Source organism: Trichosurus vulpecula, chromosome 1 (genome assembly GCF_011100635.1).
Source record: "Trichosurus vulpecula isolate mTriVul1 chromosome 1, mTriVul1.pri, whole genome shotgun sequence".
NCBI classification, from domain to species: domain Eukaryota; kingdom Metazoa; phylum Chordata; class Mammalia; order Diprotodontia; family Phalangeridae; genus Trichosurus; species Trichosurus vulpecula.
The window spans coordinates 309,641,669-309,659,065 of NC_050573.1; the positions used below are offsets into that span (position 1 = coordinate 309,641,669).

General features: G+C 37.8%; 1 protein-coding gene and 1 pseudogene across 4 annotated transcripts in view; both read left to right on the forward strand.

The window, feature by feature from the left end:
* PIGN (phosphatidylinositol glycan anchor biosynthesis class N) overlaps positions 1-17,397 on the forward strand; it is a 215,984-nt gene that overhangs the window by 19,556 nt on the left and 179,031 nt on the right. The window contains exons 2-6 of one of the 4 annotated variants that reach the window (XM_036765383.1): positions 889-1,009; positions 8,845-8,924; positions 12,114-12,210; positions 14,379-14,471; positions 14,714-14,946. In XM_036765383.1, coding sequence (XP_036621278.1) covers positions 14,720-14,946 — 227 coding nt within the window. In that variant the 5' untranslated portion in view covers positions 889-1,009; positions 8,845-8,924; positions 12,114-12,210; positions 14,379-14,471; positions 14,714-14,719. The remainder of the gene's footprint in view (positions 1-888; positions 1,010-8,844; positions 8,925-12,113; positions 12,211-14,378; positions 14,472-14,713; positions 14,947-17,397) is intronic. The other 3 variants (XM_036765375.1, XM_036765395.1, XM_036765389.1) reach the window with 3 other exon arrangements.
* LOC118855323 lies at positions 16,348-17,109 on the forward strand (annotated as a pseudogene).

Consider the following 17,397-nt stretch of genomic DNA (forward strand, 5'->3'; position numbering starts at 1 on the left):
ACCAACTGAAGCTTGGGCTGGGACCCATTGTCGGACGATCAAGGAGAGCCGGAGTGATTTGGGTTTAAGGCATGGTCCATATAAAAGAAATCTAGCCTGTAAATCCCAAGATATCTTGCTGGGTTTCAGTGATCAAAATTTATATTTCTTTGGGCAGAGCACCCACAGGTGATTTCCTATATGGACAGAGGGAGAGGAAGGAGAGGAGGTGGAGAAAGAAGGAAGGAAGGGAGGGAGGGAGTGTATCAACAGTCTGGCTAGCAGCTGCTGTGAGGATGTAAAGCCAACAACAGCCAGCTCACAGAACGCTGCAAGCCCAGGTCCTTTTGATCTGCTTTACTTAAGGAAATCAACGTTAAGGGGTTAACAATCTTACTTTAATCCAGCATGCAAATAACATCCACCTAGTTCAGGGGAAAAAGCCAGCACCCTGAATTACAGACCAAATACAATTTCTAGTTATCAACATCTGAGTCTTCAGCCAGGGAGCTCATTACAATGGCTGGCCCAGAGTCACACGCCACTCTTGCTAAGCTAAGTGCTAAGCTTAGAGCTCTGAGAGAAAACTCTAACCTCTGCACTTATATATCCTGTTCAGGGCCTCAAGGGCCTGGACCTCACCCAGGCTGGGCATGGAGAAGTTCCCCACCCCCAATATCACATCAGATACAAATCAATCAATGGCTCCCAATTGTCTCAGTGCTGAGAAATACAAAAAACATCCCACTTTATCTGCCTCATTCAAACAAAGGCCAGAATCATATTGCCATTACAGGGAAGGAGGGAGGGAAGGAGGAAGGGTGGGTGTTGCATTGCCCAACTCAAACTGGCCAGTTGGGTCCCCAGTACAGCAGCTATTCATAGGTTGTTATTTGTCCTTTGTTCTAGGAGAGGATCATAACATCATGAAGGAGATGTCTTGACTTGCAAGTGAATTGGATTTAAGTGAGGAAGGGCTGTGCAGAGTCACCAGCCTCACCCTCTCCTCAGGAGCCATCCGGGTCCCTTGGTAAGATATATGACTGAACAACCACAACAACAAAACCAAATATAAACTGCTTTCTTTTGCACTTAAAACCCTTTATAACCTGGTTTTAACATATCTTTCCATCCTAATCGCACTTTACTACCATTCATGCACACTGTAGTTCAGCCAAACTAATCTTTAATTTTTTTTAATTTATGGAATAAAACAAGCATTTCTGTAATATAGTACAATAAAAATGATGATTGTACATGGAACTGCAAATCTACTATGTACAATTTGCTATTCCTTTCAAACATACAGCAAAATTATCATGTAAATTTCTTTTTTTTCTGCTGTTTTTCATATGTGACACTCCATCTCCTACCTTCATTTGGCTCTTTTGCATGCCTGGATTGTACTCTTTCTGCAGCTCCATTTTTCATAATCCATAATTCCCTTCAAGTTGGTGGCAAAGATTTGGGAACTCAGGGAAGTGCTCATCACTTGGGGAATGGCTGAGTAGGTTATGGTACATGAATGTGATATACTATTGTGCTGTAAGAAATGACTAGAGTGATAATTTCACAAAAACCTGGGGAGACTTGTATAAAATGATACAAAGTGAACTGCACAGAACCAGGAGAACACTATGGTAGAGACAAACAACTTTGAAAGACTTAAACATACTGCCCACTTCTAGAGAAAAATGATGGACTCAATTGAAACATGGGTTTTTGGACATGGCCAATGTGGGAGTTTATTTTGTTTGATTTTACACCTTATATCACTAATGCAATAGCCACAGCAGCTGCTATGAGTATGCTGGCATATTCCCAGGTTTGAGTCTCAAGATATAACAGACTCTCATTGAAGAGGAGACAGATATCTATTCATATACCAGAAAACCAAATCCATCACAGCAACAAAGAAATCTATACACATTATCAGTGGAGGGAGCACCGCTGTCCCCAAGCCTTCTTTCCATCAGGTCTCTCCACAAACTCCCTTAAGCAAAATCACTCCCTCTCTCACCCACACTAGCTGCTCTATCTCTGTCTGCCTCCTCTCTCTCCCCAAGCTCCAACTTACTCCAAATTCCTGCTCTATCCGTTCTCATGTGGCTCAGCTTCCATATGACTTAAGCACATAGGCCTAATGGATGGGAAAGATCTTCCCATTCCATTAACAATACAAAAGATCTTCCCAATTCATTAACAGTACACAAGTTTGTAATGGGTTTTGTGTTTCTTGCTTTCTCAGTGGCTGGAAAAGGAGGTGGGAGGGAGAGAATGTGGACCTAAAAAGAAAGTAAAATAGAATTTTTTAAAAAAAGAAAAAAGGAAATTACAAAAGCCATCAATAAAATATTGGACTTTTTTTTTTTTAAAGTTTTAAATTGGAGGCTTGATAACCATTCGTTAGGGATATTGTTGAAGGCATGGTCATTCCAGAACAGGTTGGATTAAATGACCTCTCTGGTCCCTCCCTGCTCTTGTGAATTGTGAATTAGAAATATCCTGACTCATGTGGGTTCTGTTCCTGGCTTATGTGAGTTTAGGCAAGTCATTTAACCTTTCTGGGCATCAGAATCTTTATCTTTAAAATGAAGAGGTGGGACTAGAACAAGCCTTGTTTGTTAAATATCAAAGGATTCTATTGGTCTTGATGAGTTTGATAATAACTACAGAGCCCTACTTAGTGCCTATGTGATTTCTTTGGCATGGGTATTCTTTCTACCATGAATAGCCTCTTGGAGGATGTACATAATTAGCTATCTAGGCCAAACCCTTGGGGAACACCTACAGTAACAGGTAAGCAAGGAGATTAGGAATCAATGGAAACAGAGAAGGAACAGCTATAAAGGTGAGGAGAGAACCTAAAGAGTGCAGGGTGTTTGAAGCCAAAAGAAGAGAGTAAATCTAGAAAGGAATGGGCAGCCATATCAAATCCTGCAAAGGCCAAGAGTCAGTCAATCAGTAAACACTTATTAAGTGTCTATTATGTGCCAGGTATTGTGCTAAGCACTCAGGATACAAAAAAAGACAAAAAAAAATAGTTCATATCCTCAAATAGTTTACAGTCTTTAGGGAGATAACTTGCAAACAGACATATCAAAACAAGCTATATACAAAATAAATAAGATAATTAACAGAGGAAAACCACTAGAATTAAAAGGGATTGGTAAGGTTTCTTATAGAAGGTGGGACTTTAGTTGGGAATTTAAGGAAACCGGGGAGGTCAGTAGTCAGAGCAGAGGAGGGAAGAGTGTTCCAGGAATGAAGGACAGCCAGAGAAAGTACCTGGAGCTAAGAGATAGAAGTGCCTTATTCCTGGAACAGTCAGGAGAGGCCAGCATTACTAAATCAAAGACTATGTGTTGGGGAGTAAAGCATAAGAAGACTGGAAAGGTAGGAGGGGCCTAAGTTATGAAGAGCTTTGAATGCCAAGCAGATCCTGGAGGCAATAGAGAGTGAAGAAGAGTAAGGACTAAAAAAAAGTTGGTTCTCACTCAGTGCCTTATGCATTTTACTGCCATAACTTGAAAAGATTAATCTGGTAGCCTTAGTGCAGGGAACAATGGGAGCTACCTGAGCATTCCTCTGTGCTTCTTAGCTATCATACTACCTAGTACATCCTGAGCTTTGTCATGATTCCCTACATTTACAGGAGGGGAGAGGAAAGAATGGGAGAGGAGAGATCACTGACTGTCAACAGAGCCTTCTCTTCATCCAGCAAATGGCTTTAGATGAATCTGACGAACTTTTCCAGAGGATTCTTCAAAGCCCTTCATGATCTTAATTTGAGTTTGAACCCAAGATTGAGAACCTATTGTAATGTGTTGTATGTTTCTTTTTCTTTCCTTTGAAAGCTAAAAAAATTCATATGGTATCAAAATCCACAGAGATTGTGTCAAGTTCTAACACAAAGGAAAATAATTAAAAGATAGAAGCTGTACTCATATGTACACAGCCAGAGGGATTAAATGATTTTGTTCAAGGTCACTCAGGCAGTAAGTAGTAGAACTTGGATCTGATCTTAGCAGTGTTATTTTTTTAATATTCAAAATAAGAAATAACATAAATAGCAAATACTAATGGAGTTGCTAAATAAAATGTGTTGTATTAATGTAATGGATTACTTGACAACTAGATATGGAGGCTAAGTGAGAGTGAAAAGACAAGAATGATCCTAAGTTTGCTAACCTAGGTAAATGGAATAAATATGGTGCCCTCAATAAATTATGAGATTAGGAAGAAGAAAAGGTTTGAAGAAAACAATGATTATTTCTGTTTTGGACATGTTGAGCTTTAGATGTCTGTGGTGTATCAAGTTTGAAATGTCAAATAAACATTTGTTGTTGGAGAATCTAACATTCTCTGTGAAAACTGGAGAATATCCAGCTTTTCTCCCTCTACCCTGTAAAAGCCTATTCCTTTTTCTTCCTTGACACTGCATCTCTCCCATACACTTGGTGGTTTTCCATTTTTATATGGGGTTACCAGAAACCTTAGTTTCTGGGGCTTTTTTCTTTCCTGATTTCTACAAAAATTTCAGTGCTAGCTGAATTATTTCCAATACTCTTCACATGTATTTTTCTCGTTAACTGGCTCTCTTATGAATGTTCAAGGCTGTTCTCTGAATAAAGCTTTTGCCACACTAATTACATTTATTTTATGGATCTTCTGATAACTAGTAAAGTGAGCTTTTGGAATGACCACAGAGATGCACTCGCTAGATGTAAAGGACTATGGATGAGTATATAGATAAGGCAGTCATCTGCATGGAAAAGAATTTTGAATTTTGATTGATGGGATTACTGAAACAGACTATAAATAGAAACCTAGGAAACAGCCTTTAAGGATGTCCACCACTGGGAGTGGGGCATGGATGATGATCCAATAAAGGAGATTGAGAAGGATCATTCAGACAAGTAGGAGGAGAAGGAAGAGAGAGAGGAAGAGAGAGACAGCAATGGAGAGAGAGACAGAGAGAACACACAGTGTTTTGAAAACCTAGGAGAGAGAAAGAGAGACTATCCAAGAGGAGGGGTTAGCCAAAAGTGTCAGGTCCTGCAGAGATGTAGCCATTTCCTATACATTTATTCATTTTCTAATTTATATTTATAATATTTTTGTTCATGTCTCATTTACCCTTACTAGGGTGTAAACTTCCCAAATTCAGAAATCGACATTTCATCTCTGTATCTTTGTTAATTTAGCACTTAGAAGATGCCACTTAAATGTTGTTCAATTAAACAAAAATGGAAGGGAAATTTGTAATAACTAATTTAAATTTTAATCTTTTTATGTTGTACATCAACAAAAAAAGTTTTTAATGTTTGAAAATATGCTAGTTCCATGAATTAGTCCATCAGAACAATAGACTTCTATGTTAAATGTTGCTCCTGAACCTCTTTCTGTCTAGGCCCTCAGACATTCCTGAATACTTAGGGAAAAACTGGATTTGTCTGAGTGCTTTATATAACTCTGGTTAAAAGCTATGGAGATGCCTGTTTGACCTTAATTAAGTCATTTAATCTCTTAAGGCCTCAGTTTCTTCATCTGCAAAGTAACTAGATAATGGTATGTATGGTATGTATACAGTTTTAATTTACTTCTCTGTGTATATATTTCATCCTTCATTAGAAGATGAGCAAGAACTCTTTGGGATTTGTCTCTGTGTCCCCAGCATAGTGCCTGGCACAGATTAGGCCCTTAATAAATGTGTATTGATTGATGGATTAATCAACTTGGCTCTCCTATTAAAAAAAAAGTTAGGGAGATTGGAGTTGCTGTGCATGCATAGTGTAAGTATCCCTCAGCATATGACTATAGGGATTAAACTACATTCTAGTCACCTTTTATATTCTCTCCCTACACCTTTTCAAACTTCCATCATTCAGTAAGCATTTATTTAGCACTTACTATATACCAGGCACTCTACTAGACTAGACATTTGGGATCCAAATACAGAAATAAATTAAACATTCTCCACTTTCACTCAGTCACCCCTCCAGGTCTTGCTTTAGTCATTTACCTTCAGTATATGCCTTGTTCCTGGGCAAAAATTAGCACCACAAAAGTGCGTCTAATCAATGGCTTCTTAGACCTTTGTCCTTTTATCTTTGGCAGCCAAAATTCTTTCTTGTTATCCTCTTTCCTTCTCTTCACTCTACTTCAACTCACATAATTAGTCAGCATTTCCTGGTAAATGTCCACATCTACTAAACAAGAGTGAGGGATTGATCACACTACCTCTCATAGCTTCCCTCAAGCTAGGCGCATTATCAAATTTTCATATCTTCATTAGTCCTGAATCAGGATTTACCCATGTCTTATATCATGCTGACCAAGAGCCAGTTTAACCCTGTGGTCACCTTACTGGTTGATCCTGTGAAGAGACATCATTATTTTAGAAAACCCTAGGATATGGAGAGTTAGCTTTCTATTCAGCAGAAACAGTGACTAATTATATTCCAGGTAACTGCATGGGTAAGCATATGGTTTGGTACCTACCAAACTTTCAGATATTCAGGACAACTGAAGCTGACTATGGTAGCCTATTGAGGTGGAAAAATCATGCATTTTTAAAAATTCTGGTTTTTGTTCCATTAGAGTAGATGAGGGACATTGGGAGGTAAAGTTATGCAAGTTAGTGTGGTGAATCGAAAGTGCATCTTATCAGCAGTGAAAAAGCTTAATTACCTATTGGGTAGTGAAATATCCAAGAGTAGGCTATCTTTGGCAAAAAAAAAAAAATGAGGAATTTTATGATGGAACAGAAGGCACAAAAGCTGCATTTTGTCAGGTTAAATTAAGTTATATATAGCAGTACATTGCTGAAAAATGTACCTGTCATATAGTAGAACGACAAGTAATTTATTTTATTTTATTCTATATAAATTCCTTACTAAGGCTATTGGAAATGACTTACCAGGAGGTCCTTTTAATTTTGTACAGCAACTCAAGTCCCACTTATTGCTATGTGTGTTATTAGCAAAGGCCACTGATATTTCAGTATTTCTTTGTTAATATTATCCCCTAAACTTTGAAAGTATATGATAATAGTACTATATCCTGGTAAAATGAATGATTTCACTCCCCTCTCTCCATACCCTTCCCCCATGTATTTTTTTTGTCATTCATTATAAGTTCCTTGTTGTTTTTAGTTTAACAGCAAAATATCACAGTATTCATTTTTTGAAGGTTTTTTTTTAAGCTCTCTTTTTGGTTCTTAAATGAAAACAACATGACCATATGGAACACTTTGAGATTCAAATATCAGTGAAATTGGGTTAGATGTAATGGCTTTAGGGATATAGCTTGGCATTTATCTTTGCTATTCATTTTGGAAGACTTTATTTAGAAATATTAGCTTGTAGGTTTAGGTCTTGCTTTAGGCACATCAGTTTACTGAAAAAGTTGTTCTCTGAATGCAAAAACCACGTCTGTCAACTAGCTTTAGCAATAGTAGAGCTCTCTGGTGAGAAAGGACCTTTTGTGAATATTATATTTCATCCACATCATAAAACAGAAAATAGTAATTGCTAATTTACAACAGTTTGAGTGGGTTAGTACAAATCCATTACCACTACTGGAAAAAAAAAAAACCAACAAAGTTATCTTCTGTTCTCAGATGGCTTTTTCTTTCCAAGGATGGCACATTAAAATCACTTATAATAGCTAATGCCCAGTTTCTACTATTTCAGGAACTTCTCTATAATTCTATCCTTGTTATGTGACTACCTCATAGGTACTAGTGATTTAACATGGAAGTTACTTTGGTAAAATAATAACAAAGTCTTTTTAAATGGGGTTTAACTTATTGCTGAATTCTACACTATGATAAAGAGTAGTTTAGTAAGATTCCAATATATTTTTTAAAGTTCAAAAAAGTACGATGAAATTTCAAAGCTTACATGTTTAGGAGGGGATTTGCGTGTGATGTAAAATAGGGTAAAGAAATGAAGGGTGTCTTCAGAGTAAGGAATCTTCTTTGAGAAACTCTTTTCCCACCAGCTTCTTTTCCGATTTAACTTAGGCCTAATGGCTTATTTTTTTTCCTTTTGGATTATTTTATGAGCCAAATGAAAAATGTACATACATATTAGGATACAGCTTCATTAATTTTCTAGTAGCAACATTGAAAAATCTGTCCTTAGGGATATGTAGGCCTTCCATTTTAGATGGTACTCAGCTTACTTCTGTATGAATGCTGTAGGAGGTGGAGTGAGGATTTTGGTGAGTTTCCCTAGTAGGTAGGTGGCAGTAGTATAATATTGTTTATTTTTTTTTTTATATCTTGGGGGATTTGTTTGATTCCAGTGGGCTCTTGCTTCTGATAAGTCTCATGTTCATTCTCTCTCTCTCTCTCTCTCTTTCTCTCTTTCTCTCTTACTCTCACTCTTCTCTGAGACTCAGTTTTCTCATTTATATAATCAGACAGTACTCTTACTGCTGACTTTACTAAGAACTTTGTAAACTCTAACAGTATTTGTGGACCCTATTAATGATAATTTCATTATGGTGAACTTTTATCATTTCTTTTTTTTTTGTAGGATATTTTTCCATCCATTGCTTTTTTGCTGGTCAGCTTCCAGCTCAGTAAGAATTAAATAATAAGGGAATAGATTTAGAGCTGGAAGAGAACTGAGAAGTCACTTAGTAAAGCTGCCTCTTTTTGCAGATAAAGAAGCTGAGGCCTGAAGAGATTAAATGTCTTGCTCAGTGTCACACAGATGTGTTTATGGTTGTATTATCCTTTATTTTTTTCTGTTCTAGGCAAGGAATATTTGTCTATATTTGTCAATTTTATTTTGTTGTTGTTGATTTTGCTTTCCACTTTGCTCATATTTGCCCCCTTCTCTATTCTGACAGTTCCAACCCCCTGGTGCAGGCCTTCTTCATCTCAGGACTGGACTATTGCAATGACCTTATAGTTGGTCTCCCAGCCACAGGTATCTCCTCACTACAATCCATCCTTCATCCAGCTATCAAATCAGTCTCCCTAAAGCACAGGTCTTACCTCCAGGATCAGATATAAAATCCTCAGTTTGATGTTCGGAGCCTCATAACTTGGCCCCTTCCTACCTTTTCAGTTTTCTAACATGTCACTCCCCTCCAAGTACTCTGCCATCTGATGGCACTGACCTCCTTGCTGTTCTTTCCACAAGATGCTGCATCTTCTCACTTTGTGTATTTTCACTGGTTGTCCTCTAAGACTGAAATGCTCTCCCTCCTCATGTCTGCCCCCTGTTGTCACTGGCTTCTTTCAAATCTCAGTTCAAATCCCACCTTCTAAAAGCAGCCGTCCCCAGTCCTCCTTATTGGTACTACTATCCCTCTGAGGTTCCCTCCAATTTATCCAATATCTATCTTGTTTGTACATGATTGTGTGTTGTCTCTTCCTCATCAAATGAAATGCTATTTGTAAAGCACTCAGTACAGTGCTTGGCACAGAGTAGGTACTATATACATTCGTATTTCTCTTCCCTTTAACTGTTGAGTTCCTTAAGGGCAGGGACTGTTTTTGCCTTTCTTTGTATCCTCGGTGCTTTGCAGTGCCTGGCACATAGTAGTTTCTTAATAAATACCTGTTGACTTTCTATTCTAGTGAAGCAAGCCAAGTTATGTATTTTTTAAATCCCTATTTATTTGGGAGATAACACCAAAAACAAATGACAGTTCTTATACAGACTGCTATACATGGCATGTGTTGCCTGGTACTCTGCTACCTTTGGTATGATTTAATTGGCATGGTTATTCCCTTCACCAATGTAGATGGCAAACCCATCCACATTCTCTCATCCTGTGTGGTACAAATTTTCCTGTGAATTCTTTCTAGTGGAGAACTCAAGGGAGGTCTTCCTATTATTCTTAATCCTTAGGGATACCATTGTTCTATTCTTTGCATCCATGTGTTGTTTTTGATTTGACTATTGCAGTACTGCTTTGCATTATTATTTCATTTTCCATGCATATGAATTTTGTTTTTTCAACTAGACTGTAAACTCCTTGAGGCTAGGGACCATATGTAATAACAATGCTACTTGCCGCTACTATAGCCAATGACACCAGCACACAGGAGGGCTACTAGCACAGGCTCTTTGATCTGCTTTTCTAAGGAAAGCAACTTTGAGGGATTCACAATCTCACTAAAATTAAACAGCCGTATAGCATTCACTTAGTTCAGGGGGAAAAGCCAGCAGCCTGAACTTCAGAGAAAACACAAAACAGAAATTACAAACAGAGAAAATATAAACAGAACAAATAACACAAATCAACAGATAGGCTTCTAGCTGTCTGACCAAAGCTATCCATACATAATTACCAGAGAGAGAGAAGTACCAACATCTGGGTTTTCAAAGCCGGGGTGGGGTGGTGCGGGGCAGGTGGGGGGGGCACTCCTTAACATCCACCCAGAGTCTCCACACCAATACTCTTCCAATGAGTGAGCCCCCAAACAAAACCTCTCCTCCTGCAGTAGTTCTGAGAGTCCTCTTCTCTCAATTCTGGATTCTGAGTTCAATGGCTATCCTCTGGGTGTATACATACATACATACATACATATATATATATATATATATCAGGGCCCCAGAACTTCACACCTCTCAAGGGCTTCACACCTCTTAAAGGTTTCACACCTTTCCTGACCTACATAGCAAAAGGGTGTGGACCTCCCTACAAACAAAGGCAAGACTCAATCAAAGGCACTTGATTGCCTTGGTACAGAGAAACACTCCAAAGGAAAGAACAGTAAAAAGTCCAATTTTGCTTGCCCTTACACCATATCTTCTTTGTATTTCTCATTGTGCATAATACAAAGTTTGCACAAGGTAGGTACTTGTTGATATTTATCAAATGAATGAATGAATTCAGTCTTATGCTTATTTGGTGGAGTTTTAGGATTCTAAAAACAAATGTTCCCTTATTGGCAACATTTTTCTGTTTTGCAGATAGAGGTAAAAAGCTAATTTCTTCATGTGACTCAGCTAAGTGATTGGACTATGCTGTAAATTTCCTTTCTAATATGGTCTCCCTGACAATAATATTTGATAAATGTAATTTATAAACCTGCCAGAGCTCCCAGGTATTGATTTACAGAGATAAAAAAATAATGGCAATAGCAAAAAAACCCTTAGTCCACAAACAGTTTTGTGATCAGTCCTTATCTGTCATTGACTATACATTGCAAGAAATGTGCTATCAGTGCTATGGGTAATGTTAACTTGTGTTTTCTTTTTATTTTTCCTTGAAAGTTTTATTTGCTTGAAGCCTGATTTATTTTGTATCTGTCTTAATTCTTTGCTGGGAACTTGATTCAGTGCTAATATTCATGGCCTTCATAACCAATTTAAATTTATTGACTCTAGTTTATTTTCTCTATGCACTTATATATACTTTTGTTTATGTATAGGTACTTTTCTGTATTTTTTCTAAAAAAAGTTTGTTTCTTTTCTATCGCATGACCATGTAGGGTATTTTTAGCCTTAACGCCTTTTAAAATCTTATAAGGCAGGACTACTTAAACTTTTCCACTCTCAGCCCCTTCAGCACTTCTTAGATTGTGGATTGTGACCAAACTGGCTTAATATTATCCAGAGCAGCCCAAAAGATTCAATGAAGAAAAATATCATAACGAAAAATTAAATGATGATGGGCAAGCACATATATCAACTTTGATGTCTTTATTAAGTAATATGAGTTCAAGTTGTTCTAAATTGATTAACTTAGGAGCTGACTCCTCATTGGGCTATTGAAAGCACCCGACAGTGTATGGCCCCTAATCAATTTCCATTCCTTCCAAGTGTAGTACATGCAAAATAATCAGCACCTGTTTGTATTATTTTTTAAGCTATAGATAGTTTTGGAGTAGTATTAATAAGTCATAATATTAGTAAGTCATAGCTAGTTGTAGCTAGATCTCTGGTGGTGGATAAACCTCTATAAAACTAGTTCAGATACCAAACCCGAAAGAAGAGGGAGTGAAAATGTGAGAGTAGTGTTGTCCCATTTGGCTAAGGATTCCAGCACATACTCAGGGGGTTCATTACCAGATTCATGTAAATAGTCCCATTGCTTTACCAAAATTACGTGGGCATTTAGAAGCAAAACGGTAGGTTTCAAAACAAACTCTTGAATTTCAGATTGGAAAATGGGGTCAACTGAAACAGTCGTCACCTAGTGCTGAATTTTTTCTTTGAGCAAAAAGAGGAAAACAAAAGTAGTCTTCAGATATCTTAGGTGAGCAATCACATACATTGTTGTTTCTAGTTAATATGTGTATCTGAATTTATATAATAATAATAATGGCAGCCAGAAGTTACATAATGCTTTAAGATTGGCACAAACTCTTTAAGTGTGTTATCTCATTTTGTCCTTATGATAACCCAGTAAGGTGGCGCTAATATTATCATCCCTATTTTACAGATGAGGAAACTGAGACTGTGAAGGATTAAGTTACTTGTTCAGGGTCACACAGCTAGGAAGTGTCTCTGAACTCGGGTCTTCCTAACTCTCAGTTCAGCACTCCATTCTATCACCTAATTGGCTAAGCAATAATAAGTGTGTACGTATGTAACTGTTTAATACACTTAACATTGGATAGAGAGACCATTGTCTCATTCTCACTAAATAAGTTGCTTGTTAATTTTGTCAGATTCAGAATAAACATGGTCTTAAAATATTAAAATAGCTTTACACTATTTGGTTACATTAGTACTAGTAGTAGTAACCATTAAAACATCATTTTAAAATATTTACCTCAAGAATTCAACTAAAGTTTAATTTAAAATAAATGTTCCAACTCTAGGAAAAAAAGGTAAAATATATCAGTAAATAAACACATATTATATGCCAACAATACAGCAGACACTGCTAAGTGCTAGGGATACAAAAAAGAGGTAAAAGGCAATCCCTACTCTCAAGCAACTCATAGGCTAATGAGGAAGACAACATGCAGACAACCATGTAAAAAAAAAGCTATACTAGATAAATTGGACATGATCAGTACAGGGAAGGCACTTGAATTAAGAGGAATTAGGTAAGGCTTCTTATAGAAGGAGGGATATTCTCTGGGACTTGAAGGAAGCCAGAGAAGCCATGGATAGATGAGTCAGGAGAGCATTGCAGATTATAGCAGAAAGCCAGTGAGAATGCCCAGAACAGGAAGATGGAGTGTCTTGTTTGAAAAACAGGAAGAAGATCATTGTCATTGGAATGTAGACGAAATGACCATGGGAAATAAGGAAGTTGTAACAAGACTGTAAAGGTGGGGAGAGTACTAGGTTATGAAGGGCATTAAATGCCAGAGGTTTTTGCATATGATCTTGGTGATAAGCAGACTTTATTGAGTAGAGGGGTAACATGCTTAGACCTATGCTTTAGGGAAATCACTTTGACAGCTGAGTGGAGGATGGATTGAAGTGGGGAGAGACTTGAGGCAGACAGGCCCACCAGCAGGGTGTTGCAGTGTCAGAGGAGAGAAGGGGAGAGAGAGGTATGAGAGAGATCTTTAAAGGTAAACTAGACACACCTTGGCAGCAGATTAGATGTGAGGGATGAGAGAAAGTGAGGAGTCGAGGATAACACCTAGGTTTTGAGCCTGGGTGGTTGGGAGGTCTTTGGTGCCCTGAACAGTAACAGGAAGTTTGGAAGGGGAGTGGGTTTTGGGCAAAAGATGAGTCCACTTTGGGACATGTTGAGTACAATATCTGATACAATAAAAATTAATTGTTTCAGTTTTGAATGAAAGTAAAATTATAATGAAACATGATTATGTGGGGTTGACCACATTCACTTGTGGGTTACACTTCATTCTCATCATTCCAAATTCTAGGTTAGTCCAGGGTATGTTTAGATATACCCTCATTAATTACTAAAATGTAACATCTTTTTCCTTAATCAAGTAAGCATCTTTCCCATAAGCGTTATTCTTATCTTCTATGATTAAATAAATATTAAAGTTATTGGCTAAATAATTTATTAACAATGTAATCAGCAATAACCAAGACATTAATAATTATTTGCTACAATTTATCTGCAAGAAAGATCACAAAGTCACTCCAACCATCACTGAAAATGACTTTTGAAAATATAATCCCATCATTCATTTTACTTAGAATACCAATTAAAGTGTTTTCTCAAGAATTCTCTTCATACTCTGTGCAATATAATGGTTAAAACAGTTCCTTCAGGAAAGAAGTTCTCTATATCTTCTTTCTCTCTCTTTTCCAGGTTCTTTCATGACATCACTCTTAATAGCCTCTCCAGATTCTCTCCTTATAAAATTCTCTTTATAATATTACTTCGCAATATAAAATTTAAATAGTTCTCCCAATAAAGTTTTTCCCTCTTTCTTTTCTACTCAAACCTTCTAATTCTCCTTTCTTTTGTCTCTCAAAAACTTCCAGCCCAATTGCCAGCTCTTCAGTCTTCCATCCTGCTTTTAAAGCTACGGTAACAATAATTGTAAGAGAAGCTATTGGAACTGATGTTACATTAAGGTCTGTATCATTTTAAAGGATAAGTTTTGTCAGCATTTCATCATTTTCCATGTCTTGTCTCAGTTGATGTGTAAACTCCTTGAGGGGAAGGACAATTTCATTTCAGTCTTTGTGACCCCAGAATGTAGCACAGAATCTTGCCCAATAATAACCAGCTAGAAAATATTTGCTGAATTGAACCTAAGTATAATGTTCATATAATTGTTTTTAAGACTGATACACATTTTTTTTCTCCCTTTCAGATAACCATGAATCTGCTGCTATTTTTTATTTTGGGATTGCTTGTTCATTTTGTGTTCTTTGTCTCCATCTTCGATATTTACTTTACTTCTCCCCTGGTACATGGTATGACTCCTCAATTTACTCCTCTGCCGCCTCCAGCAAGACGATTAGTGTTATTTGTTGCTGATGGCCTTCGAGCAGATTCCCTCTATGAATTAGATGGAAATGGAACTTCTAGAGCACCGTTTATCAGGTAAGAGACTTGACCAAAATGAAGCCTTCTTATGAAGGTTGCTTATAGCGCAAATAAACATTTAAAGATCATGCAGCCATTCTCATGTGGGCATAAGTGATAGTAAGGATAGGTATTGGACATGTGTGATATTGACATCTCATTATATATTGATCTATTATATATTGATATATTTTCAGAGGATGTTCTTTTCTCCTGACCACTTTGCCCATGATTTAAGTATGTCTGTCTAGGTGAATTTTGGCTACATGACTCAAACTGAAACATTTTCCTGAACTTTCAGATATAGCAAGGTTTAAGGGGGTCTGCCAACCTCACTTTCAGGTTACTCCTCAGCCTGCTAATTTACTTGTTCCCATATTTTGTCTTCAAGCTCTGGAGTAACCCAGAGTTATGTTTGAATACTTTTTTAATCCATGCAGTTTTAATCTCTTATTAATCAGTTGTCTAAAACTTTTGCCCTAGCTCATTAAATATTATTTATAATAAACTGGAGATACCATTTCTCATCTCTATATTAAATTCCCTAATTGCCTATGATTAAATGATTACTAAATATCCAATTTATTAACAATTGAACTTTATAAGGGCATAAATAATTATAATATTTTGTCCATTAGAAAAATCATATCCTGATGTACCTCAAATAGCAGATGACTTCTCTTCACTTCTGGAAACACAATTTCACTTTTAAATTCACTTAAGAAATGGATTAAATTTTCTATAGAATGCTCTTCATGTTTTTCCTCAAGATAAGAGTTAAATTCAGTCTTTCAGGAAATGTCATATTATTTTGTTTTTTGCTGTCTTCTTTTCAGCCTTCAAAAGAAGCAATCTCTTCAGCTTCTCTCAAGCTATTCTACTTAATAATCTCAAGACTTCTCATAAAATTTTCTTTATAATGTTTCTACGTAAAATAGCAGTTGATTATTCTTACAATAAAGAAAATTTTCCTTACCTTCTTTTTCACTTTTCTCCATGTTTAGCTCATAGAACTTCATAAATCAAAAACCTGCACTGTGACTACTCCATAGGGAAACCTACTTCATAAATGACAATTATAACTGTTCTCCCTCCCCTACCACCCAACCTCTAGCACAAACTGTCTTTTCCTGTAACATTCCATTTGGCTCTTAAAGCTATGATAAAGGTGTCTCTACACTTGAAACAAGTGTTACATACATAAATAAGTTGATGTGATAAACACTCCACTAGTTACCAAATTTTGTTTGATTGTTTTTTTAAGAATAATAATAGGTCCCCCCACGCTCCCCCTGGCTGCCATGTTTTCCAACAGGGCCCGACTTTGGCTTCCCCCATAAGGAAATGGCCAAACAGCACCAAGGAGCCCTAGGGCCATTGCTACTACAGAGCCCGAGCTAATGAAGCTGGAAGGAGGCCATGGTGTCCGGCAGTAACTGGTGGTCTGGGGTGAATGTCGTGCTAGTGATAGCCTGTGGGAGCTTGGTATTTGTGCTGTTCATTTTTGTGAAGAGGCGGATCATGCATTGTGCTATGAAATCTCAAAGAGGCCCTCACGTCCCTGTGGGGCACAGCGCTCCCAAGGACCTGAAGGAAGAGACTGACATCCGATTATCCAAGGTCCAGGCTGTAAAGTATGAACCCCAGCTTCTTGAAGAGGATGATGCCAGACTTTTGCAGCTGGAGACACCAGGAAATCAACATTGCTACAACTACCTGTAGAGGATGAAAGCATTGGATGCCATTCATGCCTCGGAGATCCCATTCCATTCAGAAGACCGGCATCCTCATTCCCTGATGGGCAATAACTTCTGCTCCTTTCTGCCGGAGCTTCGAAACATGAGTGACCCCTTCAAGGGTGTCCGCAAAGCTCCCATTGATGCCCTGCTAGATGGCTATGAGACAGCTCGATATGGAACTGGCGTGTTTGGCCACGCTGAACATATACATTATCAGGAAGCACTGAGTGAACTGGCTGCCGCTGTCAAAGCCCATGGTGGGAGCTCCCAGCGGCAGCACCAGTCGGCAGCTAAGGATCTAACACAGTCTCCTGAAGTTTCCTCCCCAACAACTATCCAGGTTACCCATCTGCCCTCCAGGCAGAAGAGTAAAAGAACCAAGCACTTCCTAGAGCTGAAGAATCTTAAGGATAACTACAACACACTAGAGAGCACCCTCTGACTGAATTTGGGGATAGTCGTAGCCAACATGGCTTCACTAGGAGAATCCTGCCCTCCAGGGCAGGAGACACAGCAACACTGGACAGCATTGATAACATTATGCCCAGAATTCTTGAAATGAGTGTCTGGAGAGCCTTCCTTAGTTTATCCCTCTGGTCTTTTGTAGAACTAAAGTTCCATGAGGCCCTCTCTCCCTCTCCAATAGCTTTTTTATGGAGTTGAATCCACATATTTTTCCTCCGGCTGTGTCACTTTCTCCTCACCCCAGCTTGTTTTTTCTTCAATATTT